The sequence below is a fragment of the Giraffa tippelskirchi genome, chromosome 1 (assembly GCF_054371585.1).
Source record: "Giraffa tippelskirchi isolate mGirTip1 chromosome 1, T2T-mGirTip1v1.2.pri, whole genome shotgun sequence".
Classification (NCBI taxonomy): domain Eukaryota; kingdom Metazoa; phylum Chordata; class Mammalia; order Artiodactyla; family Giraffidae; genus Giraffa; species Giraffa tippelskirchi.
This window is the reverse complement of record NC_137275.1, coordinates 107019442-107039739: the sequence shown is the minus strand read 5'-3', so window position 1 is coordinate 107039739 and position 20298 is coordinate 107019442. Positions and strand designations below refer to the sequence as shown.

General features: G+C 49.0%; 1 protein-coding gene across 7 annotated transcripts in view; it reads right to left on the bottom strand.

Annotated features, from left to right (window-relative positions):
- Window positions 1–20298, bottom strand: part of LOC145505869 (uncharacterized) — a 63558-nt gene that overhangs the window by 7987 nt on the left and 35273 nt on the right. For 5 of the 7 annotated variants that reach the window (XM_081489025.1, XM_081489039.1, XM_081489029.1 and 2 more), the window contains 5 exons: window positions 19829–20060; window positions 13379–13600; window positions 10905–11054; window positions 7957–8180; window positions 5953–6184 (listed from right to left, as the gene is read on the bottom strand). In XM_081489025.1, coding sequence (XP_081345151.1) covers window positions 5953–6184; window positions 7957–8180; window positions 10905–11054; window positions 13379–13600; window positions 19829–20060 — 1060 coding nt within the window. The remainder of the gene's footprint in view (window positions 1–5952; window positions 6185–7956; window positions 8181–10904; window positions 11055–13378; window positions 13601–19828; window positions 20061–20298) is intronic. The other 2 variants (XR_014053337.1, XR_014053336.1) reach the window with 1 other exon arrangement.

The following is a 20298-nucleotide window of genomic DNA, read 5'->3' as shown; positions in this document are numbered from 1 at the left end:
CCCCGTCCGTTAGTAGCTTTCCCCAGTTATTCTGCTCTTTAAGAATCATCTGCTAAACGTGAAGTCCACCGGACTTTAGGAAGCATCACTACGAACAAAGCTAGTGGAGCTGATGGAATTCCAGCTGAGCTATCTCAAATCCTGAAAGATGATGCTGTGAAAGTGCTATATTCAATATGCCAGCAAATATGGAAAACTCAGCGGTGGCCACAGGACTGGAAATGGTCAGTTTTCATCCCAATCCCAAAGAAAGGCAATGCCAAAGAATGCTCAAACTACCGCACAATGGCACTCATCTCACGTGCTAGTAAAGTAATGCTTAAAATTCTCTAAGCCAGGCTTCAGCGATAGGTGAACCGTGAACTTCCAGATGTTCAAGCTGATTTTAGAAAAGGCAGAGGAACCAGAGATCAAATTGCCAATATCTGCTGGATCATCGAAAAAGCAAGAGAGTTCCCGAAAAACATCGATTTCTGCTTTATGGACTATGCCAAACAAAGCCTTTGACTGTGTGGATCACAATCAACTGTGGAAAATTCTGAAAGAGATGGGAATACCAGACCATCTGACCTGTCTCTTGGGAAACCTGTACGCAGGTCAGGAAGCAACAGTTAGAACTGGACATGGAACAACAGACTGGTTCCAAATAGGAAAAGGAGGACGTCAAGGCTGTGTGTCCTTGTCACCCTGCTTATTTAACTTAGACGCAGGGTACATCATGAGAGACGCTGGGCTGGAAGAAACACAAGCTGGAATCGAGACTGCCGGGAGAAACATCAATAACCTCAGATATGCAGATGACACCACCCTTACGGCAGAAAGTGGAAAAGAACTAAAGAGCCTCTTGATGAAAGTGAAAGAGGAGAGTGAAAAAGTTGGCTTAAAGCTCAACGTTCAGAAAACTAAGATCATGGCATCAGGTCCCATCACCTCATGGGAAATAGATGGGGAAACTGTGGAAACAGTGTCAGACTTTATGTTTGGGGGCTCCAAAATCACTGCTGATGGTGACTGCAGCCACGAAACTGAAAGACGCTTACGCCTTGGAAGGAAGGTTTTGGCCAACTTAGATGGCATATTTAAAAGCAGAGACACTACTTTGCCAACAAAAGTCCGTCTAGTCAAGGCTATGGTTTTTCCAGTGGTCGTGTATGGATGTGAGAGTCGGACGGTGAAGAAAGCTGAGCGCCACAGAACTGATGCCTTTGAACTGTGGTGTGGGAGAAGACTCTTGAGAGTCCCTTGGAGTGCAAGGAGATCCGAACAGTCCATCCTAAAGGGGATCAATCCTGGGTGTTCATTGGAAGGACTGATGTTGAAGCTGAAACTCCAACACTTTGGCCACCTCATGCGAAGAGCTGACTCATTGGAAAAGACCCTAATGCTGGGAAGGATTGAGGGCAGGAGGAGAAGGGGACGACAGAGGATGAGATGGCTGGATGGCATCACTGACTCGATGGACATGGGTTTGGGTGGACTCCGGGAGCTGGTGACGGACAGGGAGGCCTGGCGTGCTGCGATTCATGGGGTTGCAAAGATTCGGACACGACTGAGCGACTGAACTCAACTGAAGTCTTCACTAAGAGATACTCTTCTATCAATCTCGAGGGGAGGGAGATGGGAGGGAGGTTCAAAAGGGAGGGGATATATGTGTACCTATGCCTGATTTTTCCTGCGATTTGACAGACAAGAACAAAATTCTGTAAAGCAATTATCCTTCAATTAAAAAATAAGCTAATTAAAAAAAAAAAAAAAAAGATCTCTCCTGGACGCCCAGCTTTTCCGCTGGTCCTGGGTCTGAGGACAGGAAACAGTGGTGGCAACAGTGTGGGGAACAGATAAACCCCTTCAGGGTCCAGACAGGTCTCACTTATACATGTGGGCGTGTGGTTCAGCCAGGGGAGGTTTTAGGAAGCATGCATGGAAAGTATTTTTATAAACAATGAGTGCGTCGTTTTAACCAACTAACCTGTGGCTTTGTAATGGGATTCTGTAAAGAATACTGATCCACTGCAGCTCCACAGGAGCTTGGTGACAACAAAGTGACTTACTGCAAAATACAGCTGAACTCGTTTAACAGCAGCTGGATAAACTGTGCACTCTCCCCTGATCTCTAACAACCACCCTCAGACAACAGAAGGCTACAAAAGCTAGAAATTATCCACATGGAACTGAAGAGGGATCAATCTCAAATTCAAGTTAAAAGAAGCATTTATAAAAATCAGAAAACAACAAAGAACAGAGCAGGGAAGTGACACACCTGGGCTGACTAGGACTGAATGCAGACAAACACCTGCCTCAAAGTCAGGGACCACGGCCAGGCCCTTCCCCCGGGCCTTGTCCTAAGAAAGGCCTCTGGGTCCCCAGCCTGGCACCCTCCGCCAGGATGGGAGCCCGCCCCACGGGTGCCCACGTGAGTCGGATGGGCAGTACCGTGTCCTCATTTAACAGGAGGGCAAAGCAGGCCACAAAGCGGGCAAGCGGCACACCCAGGTCACCAACCTCAGGGTGACGGAGCTACTCTGCTGTGCCCGGCAGAAGGGTTCCTGGGCACTGAGCTGCCTGAACCGGAGCGCGGCTGCCCAAGTCCTGTGGGAAGGCCCCAGGAGTGCTCCATCAGCGGGCTGGGAGCAGGAGAGGGACAAGGAAGGCCAGCCCTCGGGCCACTGGACTCCAACAACAGGGGCTCATCCAAGTGACCCGAGGGGAGAGGCAGCGAGCTCCCTCCTGAGGCTCCCTCCATCAGGGTTGCTGTGATGGACAGGAGGGCCTCTGGAGGAAAGCGGGATGGACGGCACCACGGTTAAGTGTCCAGGCTCTGATCAGACCAGTCTGCACCGCACCGCTGGGTATGCGAGCCTGGGCACGGTGCCCGGCCTCTCTAAGCCTCAGTGTCCATATCTGCTGAATGGGGATAACAGCAGCCTGGACCTCACCTGGGTGTCTGCGGGATTAGATGACGGGCTCAGAAAGCACTGGACACGGTGCCTGGCACACAGAGTCTCCTGCACACTGCTACCCACCGTCATTAAATTGGCTTCCCCCAAATCTAATATCTATGGCTCTGATTCAGTCATTTCTTTTAAGAAAACACTACGTGGAAATTCCATGGTGGTCCAGAGGTGAGGACTTGGCACTTTCACTTTCACACCGGTCTGATCCCTGGTTGGGGAACTAACATCCCATTAGCTGTGCAGTATGGCCAAAAAAATAAGTAAAGAAAATTTTAAAAATAATAAATAATACTATGTCTATTATAAATAAGCATGAGATGATTAGAAGGCAACCAAGTGGGAGAAAGGCAAACTGTTACAATTGTCCCAACCAATGACCTATTTCCAACAGAACCATCAGTTCAGTTCAGTTCAGTTCAGTTCCGTTCCGTTCAGTCGCTCAGTCGTGTCTGACTCTTTGCGACCCCATGAATTGTAGCACGCCAGGCCTCCCTGTCCATCACTAACTCCCGGAGTCCACCCAAACCCATGTCCATCGAGTCAGTGATGCCATCCAGCCATCTCATCCTCTATTGTCCCCTTCTCCTCCTGCCCCCAATCCTACCCAGCATTAGGGTCTTTTCCAATGAGTCAACTCTTCGCGTGAGGTGGCCAAAGTACTGGAGTTTCAGCTTCAAAATCAGTCCTTCCAATGAACACCCAGGATTGATCTCCTTTAGGATGGATTGATTGCATCATCAGCATATTTTAAGTGGTGGGTGAGTTTCATTACTTCTATTAAAATGTCAATCATCCACCAGTACGTAACCACATAGTGTTCATTCACTAACACGATAAGGACTCTAATACTTCACAGAGAAACAAAGGCATGCTAAATTACTAAATAGTTTACCTTTCGACGATGCTTCCTTAACTCACTAGACTGATAGATGCATGCAGAGAAATGAAGAGAAACCAGATTTATTGCGACTTTGAAGCTAAAAATTCAAGAATCAATATAGGCAAAGACAGTAAAGCAAAAATGACGGCAAACATATAAGTGAGATGTAGATTTAGAGAACATGTAACTGGAAACAGAACAATTTGTTGGACCACATTAGTTAAATAAGCTATTCAAGATTTACTAGAGAAACACTATACATTATTCCTCAGGAAGATACAATTCTATTACAACATCATGATTTGTTAAAGCACAGCACTGTGTACAACAAAGGGCCTTAACAGTTGTCTGTTCTCAGCCAAACCTCTCTATAAGTTAGTTTCTCTTAATAAAAAAAACATGTTATACTTTAAAATAGTAATTTAACTGACGAGGAAGTTGCCGTAATACCTATTTTAACACTGAACAAATCTAACCACCTGTTGGACATTAATGTAAAATCGTTACCTAGAATTTGATTTCAAACTTCTGAAAATAAATTCATTAAAGCAGGTACCCTATGAAAATATGTAAGAATGAAAGCTAGCATAACAGCAGGTGGAGTCTTCACGTTTTATGAACCATAGAAGATACTTTGTAAAAGAGTCTGGTAGAGACATTAAGCATGCAAAAGCTGATGAGATTTACAGTCTCAAATACAAGCACCAACACAGAAAGGATGTTGTGTCAAAAGTCCATTAATTCTACACATAAGAGGATCATTTCTTCAGGTAAGCATAATCTCAGTTATGAATTACACAGGTTCTGTAGTGTATCATCCATCTACATTATGCTTGTAACTGCACAGTGATAACAATAATTCAAACTTAGTGCTATGGGGGAAAAACACCATTTAATGAGACATGAAGACAAAGCAGAAACCCGACTAAGGGGACACACGCTGTGGACCCCAGACTGCTATGACCAGAGCAAGTGGGAGGACGGGGGAGGGGAGATGGATGGGTAAACTACAGCCTCGGGGGGGTGCGGTTGTGGGAAGCTGGGGTCTGGATTGATGACAACGAAGCAGACAACAGGATGAGACAGGAAATCAAAACCAACGATGAAAGCAGACACACCGTCAGAGAACTCCAGCAACAAGAAAAAATATACAGAACTGTTCTTTTACAAATACTCGGAAAGAAATCAAGCATGAAACCACAGAGAAATCGTCAAAGAATACACACTATCAACTAATTGGCCAGTGATGCATATTATAAAACCAATGTGTCAAAAGACCACAAAATAGACCAGTTATCACTTCACATGCCGCTAAAATGATTCACAGTTAATTTAATTATATGCTGACTAACAATGCAGCTAACATGAAATGGGTGGTAACAAAAAAAGTGATAATACAAGTGCAGTTACAAAGCAGAGTGTTGTAGACATGATTTCACAGGGTAAACAGCAATGCGCTCAGGAAACCTAAGCTAAACATGGAAGAAAGCAGGAACATGCGCTTCAGAGCTGCACACTCTGTCACCAAAAGCCCTAGGTCGTCATCCCATTTTTAGACTCAGAAGAGTGAGGAAGCCCAACTTCTTCCCTGGGGCCCTGGGGCACCAGGCTTTTAACCTGGTTTCACACCCAGAGCTGGCCTGAGCGTGCAGCCAGGTCCAGCAGCAAGCAGACCAGTTTAGATTCTTGGTTTTGTTCCCACCGCATGGCCTGCAGCCTGCAGCCAGGTATCCCCAATGAAAAATGTGCTGCGTGGGTCTCACACGCCAGGAGAGCTGCCTATGGTTACTTTCACAAGGCTGTCTACTCGGTGACAACAGCAACTTCCCTGCACCTGCTGTGTCCAGCACAGGCCGGGCCCAACGTTACAGAGGCAGGCCCTGGCTGAGTTCATGATGACGTGCTAAGCCGGTGGTCCAAATATCAAGACTAATTTGTTGCTGTGCGAGTATGGAATGATTAAAGACTAGGCAGTTTTTAAAAATCTTAGACCTCTAAGCGTAGCAAATGTACCTGAGTTTCTTCTGGGTAAAAACAGAAAAAACAAAAAACAAACAAACAAAAAAGAAAGCCAGTGTGCTGGGGGAGGGACGTGGCAGGGAGGAGGCAGACACATACCAGAGTCTTGATGTCCCGCTGGTCTACTTTCCGCGCCGAGCTGTGCCGCCTCCTTGGGGGCTTGGCGCGCCCACTGCTGGGCGGGCAGGAGCTGGCGAGCGAGGAGGCGGGACACAGGTTGAGGGAGCTCGAGGATTTACAACAACGAAGGTTGCCTAAGCTCCCCTTGCCCACCCTGCTCTCAGTATCCTCGGCCCGCTGCTCCGTGTTCTCCTTCTCTTCTTCGATCAACCTAAAATAGAATAAAACCCGTCACCTGCCTTTGTCAGCAGAGGAACGTGTCTGGACAACAAATGTGGGCTTGCATTCTGTGTCACGATTAGCATATTCCAGGAACAGTTGCTCAATTAACATCTCAGCAAAAAGGTTCAACTTTCCCTCTTTTCAATATTCTCAAACTTAGAATAACTTATCCTTGAGTCTTACAAAGTGGCCCCTGATCATTCTCGTTTGATTTGACTGGTTTACTCTAACATTCTGACGGGGCCTGGGTGGCGCCTCTCTCCCTGTGAGGAGATAACCTGAAGTTGACAACCTTTACCTTCCCTGCTCTCAGGGCAGAGATGCACGGCAGTGCCTCAAGTCTATTCCGCTGGGAATCAGGAACTCTGTACAATCAAAACAGTGAGCCACGAACAAGCTGGAGTTTCTAAACACAAGTCTCTAGACCAGATGAAGTGCTGAATTGATTTTTTTATTTTTTAGGTTGTCTATGTACAAATGCATCACTTGATGAAGTTCTCCACCAGCTTTGTGTGAGTTTCTGGACTCATGTCAATGTGCTGCATTAACCTAGAATTCACAGTTACTGCTCTTCTCCCCTAATGTCTCGCGGATGATTTTATATAGCAGTTTAAATATTCGATTATGCATATAACATGATTTTCAAAATAAAATACAAGATTCTCGCAGGTCGTCACCTCTCCAGTTTCACTTCTCCTTATACACCCTGAAAGTTTTTCACTGTTGATAACAAGTTGATGGAAAGAATTTACCATTTACCTCAAGTCAACATGTTACCTAAGGAAAAATCACTTTTACCTGACAACATGCTGTAAAAATAAACATATTAATATGTAACCGTTCCGTATTTCCTGGGGGAGGGGGAAAGACAATCTTTCTGAGCTGTCTGTGCTCAAACACGGCCCACAAAGCAGTCTGTCTCAGCGTCAAACGTGCAGGCGGCACCACCTGCGTTTGCTGGTTGTGCCCTTCACCCCTGCCTTTCCCCCGGGCCCCCCGCACTCGGCTGACAGGAACGGGCACCTCGGCCTGGGCTGACGTGACAAGAACAGTCTGAGCAGCAGCTCTGCCAGGTCCTGTGCAGGGTCACCGGCCTGTGGCCACTCTGAACGTGGACAAGGGACAGGAGGCAGAGCTGTGCGGGTGCGGCACCAGGCTGGCCTCGGGGCCCCCAGCCACCTGGCCGCACCCAGACCCAAGGCCCCTGCTCGCCATGAGGCGGGCCTTTGGATTCTATCCCGTTTGTAAACTGTTATAACAGCCCAGACGGTGTCTACAGAAAACATCTCACAGACACTGATGAGTTGAGAAGAACTCAAACACATGTCCTTGGACCACTGTCGTACAACAAGCCAACCTTCACACTGTATTAAGTTCAAAAGGAAAATGCAGATCTGAGGGGGAATTTGCCACCCCAAAACCCCAGCTTTTCTGTTTCAGGTGGCTTTTCACCAGAATGTGGGAGGCTCCGAGGGACACACGAGGGCGAACCTTCAGTGCTGGAGGGTGCACGGGCCGCAGGGGACACTGTCACGGCACCTCACCCACCTTGGGGCTCAGAGCTGGTGGGGGGACACCCCACAACGCCCCCCACAGCCCTGGCTGACTGAGCTCTATAATCAAGGGCAATCTCAGAACTGAAAATTCTTGAAGCAGACTTGAAGTCAGTTTCCTTACTATGGAACACTCAGCCTTCTCTAAGGAGAAGACAGCTCCTCAGAGAAGCCGAGTTTCTGGGGAGCTCGGCTCGGGCTCACCCACCGGATCTCTTCGTTGATGGTGTCCAGCTGCTCCTGAAGCATCACAGTCAGAGTCTCGGCATCGCCCTGCCCGCTGGGCGACAGCAGAGCGGCCGAGCTGAAGAGGGTGGCCCTGTCGCCCCCGCCGTCAGACAAGTCTGCGTCACTCTCGAACGCCTGGGCCACGTTGGCCGGCACGCTGGCTTGCTGCGCGCGCTCCCAGTCCTTTTCCTTCAGGGTCTGCACCTGGGCACGAGAGGACCACGTCTCGTCAGCGACATTCAGGGCAGCTCAAGTCTATCAGGAACTGAACACAAGTTTACATGGAAGCCCCAACTGTGGATAAACGGGCCATGCTTATGAGACACTGCCATCTCTTAAGCGAGCAGTACTGAAGAAACAGGCAGGAGGAGAACCCACTCCCTAGATGGCCTGGTGACATTCAGGTCTTAGCGTGGATGGGAGGCAATCCTATGAGGTTATTCACAAGGGTGGGCCGATGGAGTCAGAGACAAAGTCCGAAAATTACAACAATACATCTGTGCCTCCATCAGCCAGGCTGAAGGAAAATAAGAAAAAGAAATCCTTCAGCTCCGCAGCCTCTGGGTCCACCTCAGCGGTCACCACTTGTGTTACTCACCGAGGAGCGCCATCCTCGCAGGTCCCCAGCCCTCCGTTTTCCAGGCTGGTCTGAACACGCACAGACAGGCGCAAGCAGGGCCAGCAGGGCTGGGAGGGCCAGCCCCCCGCGGGGCTCCTCCCGGGGCGCAGGCCCGCGGGCTGTTCTGGGGGACGGCCCCTCACACCGCAAGGCGGCTCTGTCACCAGAGACGTGCGGGAGAGGGCCTGCTGGGCTCCGAGCCGCCCTCCAGCTCTCACACCTCACACCCTTCTCTCTGGCACATCTCCCCCCGGCCCACTCTCACCCAGGTCCTGCCTTCTTTCCCAGACATGACCTCAAAGCAGCCGAGGGGCAGCCTCGAGGTGCTGGCTTGCTGGCTCCCTGTCCCCCGTGGCCAGCGCCCTCGCCCCTGTCTTCGTCACGACCCCTCCCCAGGGCTGGGCCACCCCCTGCACTGGCTCCAGGACCACCTGCCATCATTCCTGCTCCTCTCCAGCGAACCAGCTGCATATGGCTTCACCCCCATCAGCTCAGCCAGCACGTCCTCTCCCTTCTCTCACCTTAAAATCGCACAAAGGGAACCAGCAGATTCCTCCTCCAGGGCTCCCTGCAGCGCCCACTGAGGGTCTCTGAGAGCTCCCTGGGAGAGGCCTCTACTGTCCCCCTCCCCGCCCAGTCTCCAGCTCTCTGCAAGCAGGCGGTGTGCCCCGCTCGCAGGGCAGCTCCCAGGGAGCTCTGAGGAACCCATGTTACCAAGCCCCCTCCTCTCCTTGCCCTCCCCCCACCCCAAGCATGTCTCTCCCTGGGCACCAGGCCCCGCCCTCCCTGGGGTTACTAGTCAGTCCCTTGCGCCCCTTCTCAACCTTGGAATGCGAGGCACCCCACAGCTCTACCCTTGCACCCCCTATCTCTCCACGGGCACCTGCCTGGTGACTTTACCTTGTCTGTGCCTTTAAACACCATCTGTATGCCCACGACCCAAGTCCACCTTGAGCTGAGTGAGGCCTCTCCTGGATCCAGGCCGGAACACTCAGCTGCTGACCTCACAGGTCCCCTGGACACCCCATGGGCTCATCCACCTCAACAGGGCTGAGGCCCGTCTCTTAGCTCCCTGCCCTGACAGCCCTCCTCAGCTCAGGAAACAGGCTCTGGCCTCGAGCTGCTCAGGCCTGAGCCCGGGGTCCTCCCTGATGCGGCCCTCTCTCTCCCTTATCTCCGCTTGTTGACACGACCCTTGATCTATCTCCGAGTGGCTACTTCTCTTCCGGCCTCCGGGTCTCTGTTCCAGGTCACCCTCCTGGTGTCACCTCGCTGGCCACCCTGTTCACACACGATCGTCCCCCCTCCTCAGACAACTCGGGCACTCTGGTCTCCTTCCCCTGCTCATTACTGTCCGACAGGCTGCGTGGGTTTAAAAATGGGTCCACAAATTCTTCCATCCTCCTCCCTTCAAGAGGCAGAGGGGGCAACTCCTGCTCAGCCCCTGAGCGAGGCAGGACTTCGCAGCTCACTCTCGCAAACAGAACTGAAGGTGTGCGGCTTCCGAGACCGGGGCGCGAAAGGCCCCGGGCTACATCCCGCGCTCTCGCTCTCAGAGGGTGTTCTGAGGAAAGCCAGGCCGTGAAGAGGTCCACACGGCAGGGACCTGGGCCTGTCCCCACCAGCCAGGTGAGTCTGAAAGCCTGCCATCCAGCCCTGGGGGGCCTTCCCATGTTTGCGTCCTCAGGAGGCCCTGAACCAGGCCCACCTGCTGCAAAGCACAGAAACTGGACTGTGACCTGCTCACTGGGAAGCCACTAAGCTTTGCAGTGATTTGTTACATGGCAGTGGATAAAGAACGCACACGGTTTTTAATTCACTGCTGGAGTCCTAGTTCTGACGATGTCTGGCCCAAACTAGCTGCTCACTGAACATGGCAGCTCAAAACACAGACATGTATGAAAACATACATGCCATAAATGAGGCGAAAATACAAAGGTACTTAAACTTCCAATGAGAATTCTTCTCACTATAAAATGATGGGTATGTGTATCCATTTACTCGCAGGATGATTTCAATCAAAACGGTGCTAATTAGTACTGTGCTGGGCCTCACAGTAGGCCACAAGTTATCAAAATTGGTTCTTTTAAGAAAAAAAAGCATGCCTTAAAAGGAAACTCGTAGCCAGAAAAAGGAAAATGGGAAGACATAAAGCGATCTATCAACGCTTTGTTCCAAAACCATTTCAGGACCACAGTGTGAGGGGGCAGGTGCCTTACAACGTGGGAGTCACATGAAAAGGTGTTTACCTTCCTTCCTCAGGAATTCACCACTATAAAAGTCAGACACAGTTCAGTAAAAGCCGTTACCTGTCGATGCATAGAATCCTTATCTGCGATTTCATTTCCAAGTTTATCATTGAGGTCGTCGTGCACAGAGGTGGCTTCGCGCTGGGCGGCAAGGTAGCATCTCTCAAGGGTAGTGATTCGCACCTCCACGTCCGTGTTCTGGACCATGGCCTACACCGGGCATTGCAGAGTAGAAAAGGTAAGTCATTATCATGGAACATTCCGATACACGTACGCGTAAAAAAGTTGGACTAAATCCTAAGTTTCAACTCAAAAATAAAGTTAGCGTCCTCAAAATTAAAGTCCTAGACACGGCAGTTTCCTCGGACGTGAGCAAAAACGTGCCTACTTAAAATGTCACATTTGCCACGATTGGCACCCATATGTCTGTATTAACGTTCTGTCTGGCCACTCGGTTTCCCAAGCTTCTCTTCAACATAATCAACCCAAACAGCAAAGAGTATACTAAACTACCCTGTTATTGCATGAATTCCAGGAGGAATGGTATCTGGCATGAAGTCACGACCTCTGTCTGCTACACCACACAGGCGGACTGGATCCACAAGAGGGAGGGACCTTCGACAGATCCAACAGGGACCTCTGAGGCTCGTTTCCTCGGGTAAAAGTCGGAAAACTCTCATGCAATTTCCTCAGAATTCAAGTAACAGTAATGAGTGGAAACAGAAGTCAAAGTTTAACACAACTGGAAGCAGCCTTCTCAAGCCTAATTCTTCTAAAGCAGACTTACACCACATGTATGAAAGGGTCAAACCAGGACCAGAACTTGCTGCTGGTGCAACTCCCGTCCGCCAGGTCAAAATCCACTGCAGGTCCCTCCGTAGTCGACTACTAAGTAACCAATGTGGGCAAAGGCCTGACATTAAAAGTGAAAGGTCTCAAGGCCGCTTTTCCCAGAATTCTCTACATATTGAACTCTGCCACCTAATCTCCTCCTGTTGCCAAAGAGTAGTGGGAAAAGGTTATACAAGCGTGCAAATATTCTGTTTTGAGTTCTCACATTGAGCTCTCACAGAGAATTACTCACACCAAGCTACTAAACAAGGACACCTGCTGTAGCACATGTCGGAGGGGTTCTGTCTGAGACGGTCTCACGGGGGAGGGGTGGGGCAGGGTGGGCGCTGTCTGCCTGCCTACAAAGGAGAGGTGAGGCTCACAGGAGGAGGCCCGAACCCTCAGCACTCTTCTCTTTTCACAATGACCGTTAGGCAGTTTCTCATCAATCATGACAGCCGCAGACACGACCACCAGAAACATCATGACTCTACATGGTTACACAGCACGGGCCTGAGGCTCTGAGGGTGAGCAAACGCCACTCGACCTGTCTGACCGCCGGTATCAATGTCACACATCCCCTCAAGGAGCAGAACCTCAGAAAACTAGAGAAGACGGCCAGGCAAGCTGCCTCAGCAGGGCCCACACAGCGGGCTCCCATCTCTCCGAGAGAACGGGCTCCACAGACGTCACCAGACTCGCCTGAGTGAACCCGAAGGAAATTTCAGCATCATCAGGTATACATTCGACAGGCAGGTGGGGGGGATGAACTGGGAGACTGGGGTTGACGTATGTACACTACTGAGACTATGCGTAAAGTCAACAACGAGTAAGGACCTACTCTACAGCACAGGGCAGTCTACTCAGGGCTCTGTGGTGAAGTAAATGGGTAGGAAATCTAAAAAGAGGGATATATGTAGACACACACACACACACACGTATATATATATATATATATATATATATATATATAAATATAAATATAAATATAAATATAAATATATATATATATATATATATATATATATATATATATGACGGATTCACTTTGCTGTACAGCAGACATTGACACAGCAGTGTAAAGCAACTGCTAACTGCTAAGTCGCTTCGGTCGTGTCCGACTCTGTGCGACCCCACAGACGGTAGCCCACCAGGCTCCCCTGTCCCTGGGATTCTCCAGGCAAGAATACTGGAGTGGGTTGCCATTTCCTTCTCCAGTGTATCAAAGGGAAAAGTGAAAGTGAAGTCGCTCAGTTGTGTCCGACTCTTAGCGACCCCATGGACTGTAGCCTACCAGGCTCCTCCATCCATGGGATTTTCCAGGCAAGAGTACTGGAGTGGGGTACCATTGCCTTCTCCAAGAAAAAGGAAAGCAACTAGACTCCAATAAATGAATGAATGGATGAATGAATTTTTCAAAGAGGAACACACTGGGCACCCTAGAACTTGTAGAAATGAGGAGTCCACACCCAGGGTGAGCACAGCGCTAGGGATGCCCTCGTGTTGCTCCACTGCCAATGGACCGCCTGGACCAGGCCTCTTCTACCCCAGAGATCTCGACGCAGAGGCGGGGAGGCCGCCAGTCGCGGTCTCGCCAGCGCTCTGTGCTCCTACTCACGCAGCCATCCCAAAGCTCAGATCAGCCGGAGAACAAGGGACCCACATTCCACCTCAGGACAACAGACACGTCCGCTGTCACTCACTTCGCGGACATCCCGCTGTGGTTGTCTGTTCGCTTCCTCGGACGCGAGGAGCTCCTTCCTGGCCGTGTCCGGGTCCTCCTCCGGCTCTCTCACGTAGGCAGAGAGGTTTGCCAGGCACTCCTTCGACTGGCTCTGCTCCCCTGACTGCCTCTCGATGACCTCCTGGAGCTCGATCACCTTAGCCAGGTCTTCCTCGTGGCTTGGGGAGCCGTCGGAGGATCTCTAAGGGGGAAAGGAAGCCTTAGACAGACAGCCTTGTTTTGGGAGGGAGGGAACACAGCATTTCCGGGCAATCGGTGAGGTCAAAACTTTCTTCTGCACTCTGGGAGCTCACACGACCCTCACGGCCACTCAGATCTACATGGTGCATTGCTGACAGGTCCCAACAGCCCCGCACAGACTGGATGGTAAGGCGAGAACCAGACAGAGAGCGAGACCGAGGACTTGCCTTTCCATTGGTGCTTGGCATGTTTACTTGCTCGGGATTTACATCAAGCACCCCGTCCGTTAGTAGCTTTCCCCAGTTATTCTGCTCTTTAAGAATCATCTGCTAAACGTGAAGTCCACCGGACTTTAGGAAGCATCACTACGAACAAAGCTAGTGGAGCTGATGGAATTCCAGCTGAGCTATCTCAAATCCTGAAAGATGATGCTGTGAAAGTGCTATATTCAATATGCCAGCAAATATGGAAAACTCAGCGGTGGCCACAGGACTGGAAATGGTCAGTTTTCATCCCAATCCCAAAGAAAGGCAATGCCAAAGAATGCTCAAACTACCGCACAATGGCACTCATCTCACGTGCTAGTAAAGTAATGCTTAAAATTCTCTAAGCCAGGCTTCAGCGATAGGTGAACCGTGAACTTCCAGATGTTCAAGCTGATTTTAGAAAAGGCAGAGGAACCAGAGATCAAATTGCCAATATCTGCTGGATCATCGAAAAAGCAAGAGAGTTCCCGAAAAACATCGATTTCTGCTTTATGGACTATGCCAAACAAAGCCTTTGACTGTGTGGATCACAATCAACTGTGGAAAATTCTGAAAGAGATGGGAATACCAGACCATCTGACCTGTCTCTTGGGAAACCTGTACGCAGGTCAGGAAGCAACAGTTAGAACTGGACATGGAACAACAGACTGGTTCCAAATAGGAAAAGGAGGACGTCAAGGCTGTGTGTCCTTGTCACCCTGCTTATTTAACTTAGACGCAGGGTACATCATGAGAGACGCTGGGCTGGAAGAAACACAAGCTGGAATCGAGACTGCCGGGAGAAACATCAATAACCTCAGATATGCAGATGACACCACCCTTACGGCAGAAAGTGGAAAAGAACTAAAGAGCCTCTTGATGAAAGTGAAAGAGGAGAGTGAAAAAGTTGGCTTAAAGCTCAACGTTCAGAAAACTAAGATCATGGCATCAGGTCCCATCACCTCATGGGAAATAGATGGGGAAACTGTGGAAACAGTGTCAGACTTTATGTTTGGGGGCTCCAAAATCACTGCTGATGGTGACTGCAGCCACGAAACTGAAAGACGCTTACGCCTTGGAAGGAAGGTTTTGGCCAACTTAGATGGCATATTTAAAAGCAGAGACACTACTTTGCCAACAAAAGTCCGTCTAGTCAAGGCTATGGTTTTTCCAGTGGTCGTGTATGGATGTGAGAGTCGGACGGTGAAGAAAGCTGAGCGCCACAGAACTGATGCCTTTGAACTGTGGTGTGGGAGAAGACTCTTGAGAGTCCCTTGGAGTGCAAGGAGATCCGAACAGTCCATCCTAAAGGGGATCAATCCTGGGTGTTCATTGGAAGGACTGATGTTGAAGCTGAAACTCCAACACTTTGGCCACCTCATGCGAAGAGCTGACTCATTGGAAAAGACCCTAATGCTGGGAAGGATTGAGGGCAGGAGGAGAAGGGGACGACAGAGGATGAGATGGCTGGATGGCATCACTGACTCGATGGACATGGGTTTGGGTGGACTCCGGGAGCTGGTGACGGACAGGGAGGCCTGGCGTGCTGCGATTCATGGGGTTGCAAAGATTCGGACACGACTGAGCGACTGAACTCAACTGAAGTCTTCACTAAGAGATACTCTTCTATCAATCTCGAGGGGAGGGAGATGGGAGGGAGGTTCAAAAGGGAGGGGATATATGTGTACCTATGCCTGATTTTTCCTGCGATTTGACAGACAAGAACAAAATTCTGTAAAGCAATTATCCTTCAATTAAAAAATAAGCTAATTAAAAAAAAAAAAAAAAAGATCTCTCCTGGACGCCCAGCTTTTCCGCTGGTCCTGGGTCTGAGGACAGGAAACAGTGGTGGCAACAGTGTGGGGAACAGATAAACCCCTTCAGGGTCCAGACAGGTCTCACTTATACATGTGGGCGTGTGGTTCAGCCAGGGGAGGTTTTAGGAAGCATGCATGGAAAGTATTTTTATAAACAATGAGTGCGTCGTTTTAACCAACTAACCTGTGGCTTTGTAATGGGATTCTGTAAAGAATACTGATCCACTGCAGCTCCACAGGAGCTTGGTGACAACAAAGTGACTTACTGCAAAATACAGCTGAACTCGTTTAACAGCAGCTGGATAAACTGTGCACTCTCCCCTGATCTCTAACAACCACCCTCAGACAACAGAAGGCTACAAAAGCTAGAAATTATCCACATGGAACTGAAGAGGGATCAATCTCAAATTCAAGTTAAAAGAAGCATTTATAAAAATCAGAAAACAACAAAGAACAGAGCAGGGAAGTGACACACCTGGGCTGACTAGGACTGAATGCAGACAAACACCTGCCTCAAAGTCAGGGACCACGGCCAGGCCCTTCCCCCGGGCCTTGTCCTAAGAAAGGCCTCTGGGTCCCCAGCCTGGCACCCTCCGCCAGGATGGGAGCCCGCCCCACGGGTGCCCACGTGAGTCGGATGGGCAGTACCGTGTCCTCATTTAACAGGAGGGCAAAGCAGGCCACAAAGCGGGCAAGCGGCACACCCAGGTCACCAACCTCAGGGTGACGGAGCTACTCTGCTGTGCCCGGCAGAAGGGTTCCTGGGCACTGAGCTGCCTGAACCGGAGCGCGGCTGCCCAAGTCCTGTGGGAAGGCCCCAGGAGTGCTCCATCAGCGGGCTGGGAGCAGGAGAGGGACAAGGAAGGCCAGCCCTCGGGCCACTGGACTCCAACAACAGGGGCTCATCCAAGTGACCCGAGGGGAGAGGCAGCGAGCTCCCTCCTGAGGCTCCCTCCATCAGGGTTGCTGTGATGGACAGGAGGGCCTCTGGAGGAAAGCGGGATGGACGGCACCACGGTTAAGTGTCCAGGCTCTGATCAGACCAGTCTGCACCGCACCGCTGGGTATGCGAGCCTGGGCACGGTGCCCGGCCTCTCTAAGCCTCAGTGTCCATATCTGCTGAATGGGGATAACAGCAGCCTGGACCTCACCTGGGTGTCTGCGGGATTAGATGACGGGCTCAGAAAGCACTGGACACGGTGCCTGGCACACAGAGTCTCCTGCACACTGCTACCCACCGTCATTAAATTGGCTTCCCCCAAATCTAATATCTATGGCTCTGATTCAGTCATTTCTTTTAAGAAAACACTACGTGGAAATTCCATGGTGGTCCAGAGGTGAGGACTTGGCACTTTCACTTTCACACCGGTCTGATCCCTGGTTGGGGAACTAACATCCCATTAGCTGTGCAGTATGGCCAAAAAAATAAGTAAAGAAAATTTTAAAAATAATAAATAATACTATGTCTATTATAAATAAGCATGAGATGATTAGAAGGCAACCAAGTGGGAGAAAGGCAAACTGTTACAATTGTCCCAACCAATGACCTATTTCCAACAGAACCATCAGTTCAGTTCAGTTCAGTTCAGTTCCGTTCCGTTCAGTCGCTCAGTCGTGTCTGACTCTTTGCGACCCCATGAATTGTAGCACGCCAGGCCTCCCTGTCCATCACTAACTCCCGGAGTCCACCCAAACCCATGTCCATCGAGTCAGTGATGCCATCCAGCCATCTCATCCTCTATTGTCCCCTTCTCCTCCTGCCCCCAATCCTACCCAGCATTAGGGTCTTTTCCAATGAGTCAACTCTTCGCGTGAGGTGGCCAAAGTACTGGAGTTTCAGCTTCAAAATCAGTCCTTCCAATGAACACCCAGGATTGATCTCCTTTAGGATGGATTGATTGCATCATCAGCATATTTTAAGTGGTGGGTGAGTTTCATTACTTCTATTAAAATGTCAATCATCCACCAGTACGTAACCACATAGTGTTCATTCACTAACACGATAAGGACTCTAATACTTCACAGAGAAACAAAGGCATGCTAAATTACTAAATAGTTTACCTTTCGACGATGCTTCCTTAACTCACTAGACTGATAGATGCATGCAGAGAAATGAAGAGAAACCAGATTTATTGCGACTTTGAAGCTAAAAATTCAAGAATCAATATAGGCAAAGACAGTAAAGCAAAAATGACGGCAAACATATAAGTGAGATGTAGATTTAGAGAACATGTAACTGGAAACAGAACAATTTGTTGGACCACATTAGTTAAATAAGCTATTCAAGATTTACTAGAGAAACACTATACATTATTCCTCAGGAAGATACAATTCTATTACAACATCATGATTTGTTAAAGCACAGCACTGTGTACAACAAAGGGCCTTAACAGTTGTCTGTTCTCAGCCAAACCTCTCTATAAGTTAGTTTCTCTTAATAAAAAAAACATGTTATACTTTAAAATAGTAATTTAACTGACGAGGAAGTTGCCGTAATACCTATTTTAACACTGAACAAATCTAACCACCTGTTGGACATTAATGTAAAATCGTTACCTAGAATTTGATTTCAAACTTCTGAAAATAAATTCATTAAAGCAGGTACCCTATGAAAATATGTAAGAATGAAAGCTAGCATAACAGCAGGTGGAGTCTTCACGTTTTATGAACCATAGAAGATACTTTGTAAAAGAGTCTGGTAGAGACATTAAGCATGCAAAAGCTGATGAGATTTACAGTCTCAAATACAAGCACCAACACAGAAAGGATGTTGTGTCAAAAGTCCATTAATTCTACACATAAGAGGATCATTTCTTCAGGTAAGCATAATCTCAGTTATGAATTACACAGGTTCTGTAGTGTATCATCCATCTACATTATGCTTGTAACTGCACAGTGATAACAATAATTCAAACTTAGTGCTATGGGGGAAAAACACCATTTAATGAGACATGAAGACAAAGCAGAAACCCGACTAAGGGGACACACGCTGTGGACCCCAGACTGCTATGACCAGAGCAAGTGGGAGGACGGGGGAGGGGAGATGGATGGGTAAACTACAGCCTCGGGGGGGTGCGGTTGTGGGAAGCTGGGGTCTGGATTGATGACAACGAAGCAGACAACAGGATGAGACAGGAAATCAAAACCAACGATGAAAGCAGACACACCGTCAGAGAACTCCAGCAACAAGAAAAAATATACAGAACTGTTCTTTTACAAATACTCGGAAAGAAATCAAGCATGAAACCACAGAGAAATCGTCAAAGAATACACACTATCAACTAATTGGCCAGTGATGCATATTATAAAACCAATGTGTCAAAAGACCACAAAATAGACCAGTTATCACTTCACATGCCGCTAAAATGATTCACAGTTAATTTAATTATATGCTGACTAACAATGCAGCTAACATGAAATGGGTGGTAACAAAAAAAGTGATAATACAAGTGCAGTTACAAAGCAGAGTGTTGTAGACATGATTTCACAGGGTAAACAGCAATGCGCTCAGGAAACCTAAGCTAAACATGGAAGAAAGCAGGAACATGCGCTTCAGAGCTGCACACTCTGTCACCAAAAGCCCTAGGTCGTCATCCCATTTTTAGACTCAGAAGAGTGAGGAAGCCCAACTTCTTCCCTGGGGCCCTGGGGCACCAGGCTTTTAACCTGGTTTCACACCCAGAGCTGGCCTGAGCGTGCAGCCAGGTCCAGCAGCAAGCAGACCAGTTTAGATTCTTGGTTTTGTTCCCACCGCATGGCCTGCAGCCTGCAGCCAGGTATCCCCAATGAAAAATGTGCTGCGTGGGTCTCACACGCCAGGAGAGCTGCCTATGGTTACTTTCACAAGGCTGTCTACTCGGTGACAACAGCAACTTCCCTGCACCTGCTGTGTCCAGCACAGGCCGGGCCCAACGTTACAGAGGCAGGCCCTGGCTGAGTTCATGATGACGTGCTAAGCCGGTGGTCCAAATATCAAGACTAATTTGTTGCTGTGCGAGTATGGAATGATTAAAGACTAGGCAGTTTTTAAAAATCTTAGACCTCTAAGCGTAGCAAATGTACCTGAGTTTCTTCTGGGTAAAAACAGAAAAAACAAAAAACAAACAAACAAAAAAGAAAGCCAGTGTGCTGGGGGAGGGACGTGGCAGGGAGGAGGCAGACACATACCAGAGTCTTGATGTCCCGCTGGTCTACTTTCCGCGCCGAGCTGTGCCGCCTCCTTGGGGGCTTGGCGCGCCCACTGCTGGGCGGGCAGGAGCTGGCGAGCGAGGAGGCGGGACACAGGTTGAGGGAGCTCGAGGATTTACAACAACGAAGGTTGCCTAAGCTCCCCTTGCCCACCCTGCTCTCAGTATCCTCGGCCCGCTGCTCCGTGTTCTCCTTCTCTTCTTCGATCAACCTAAAATAGAATAAAACCCGTCACCTGCCTTTGTCAGCAGAGGAACGTGTCTGGACAACAAATGTGGGCTTGCATTCTGTGTCACGATTAGCATATTCCAGGAACAGTTGCTCAATTAACATCTCAGCAAAAAGGTTCAACTTTCCCTCTTTTCAATATTCTCAAACTTAGAATAACTTATCCTTGAGTCTTACAAAGTGGCCCCTGATCATTCTCGTTTGATTTGACTGGTTTACTC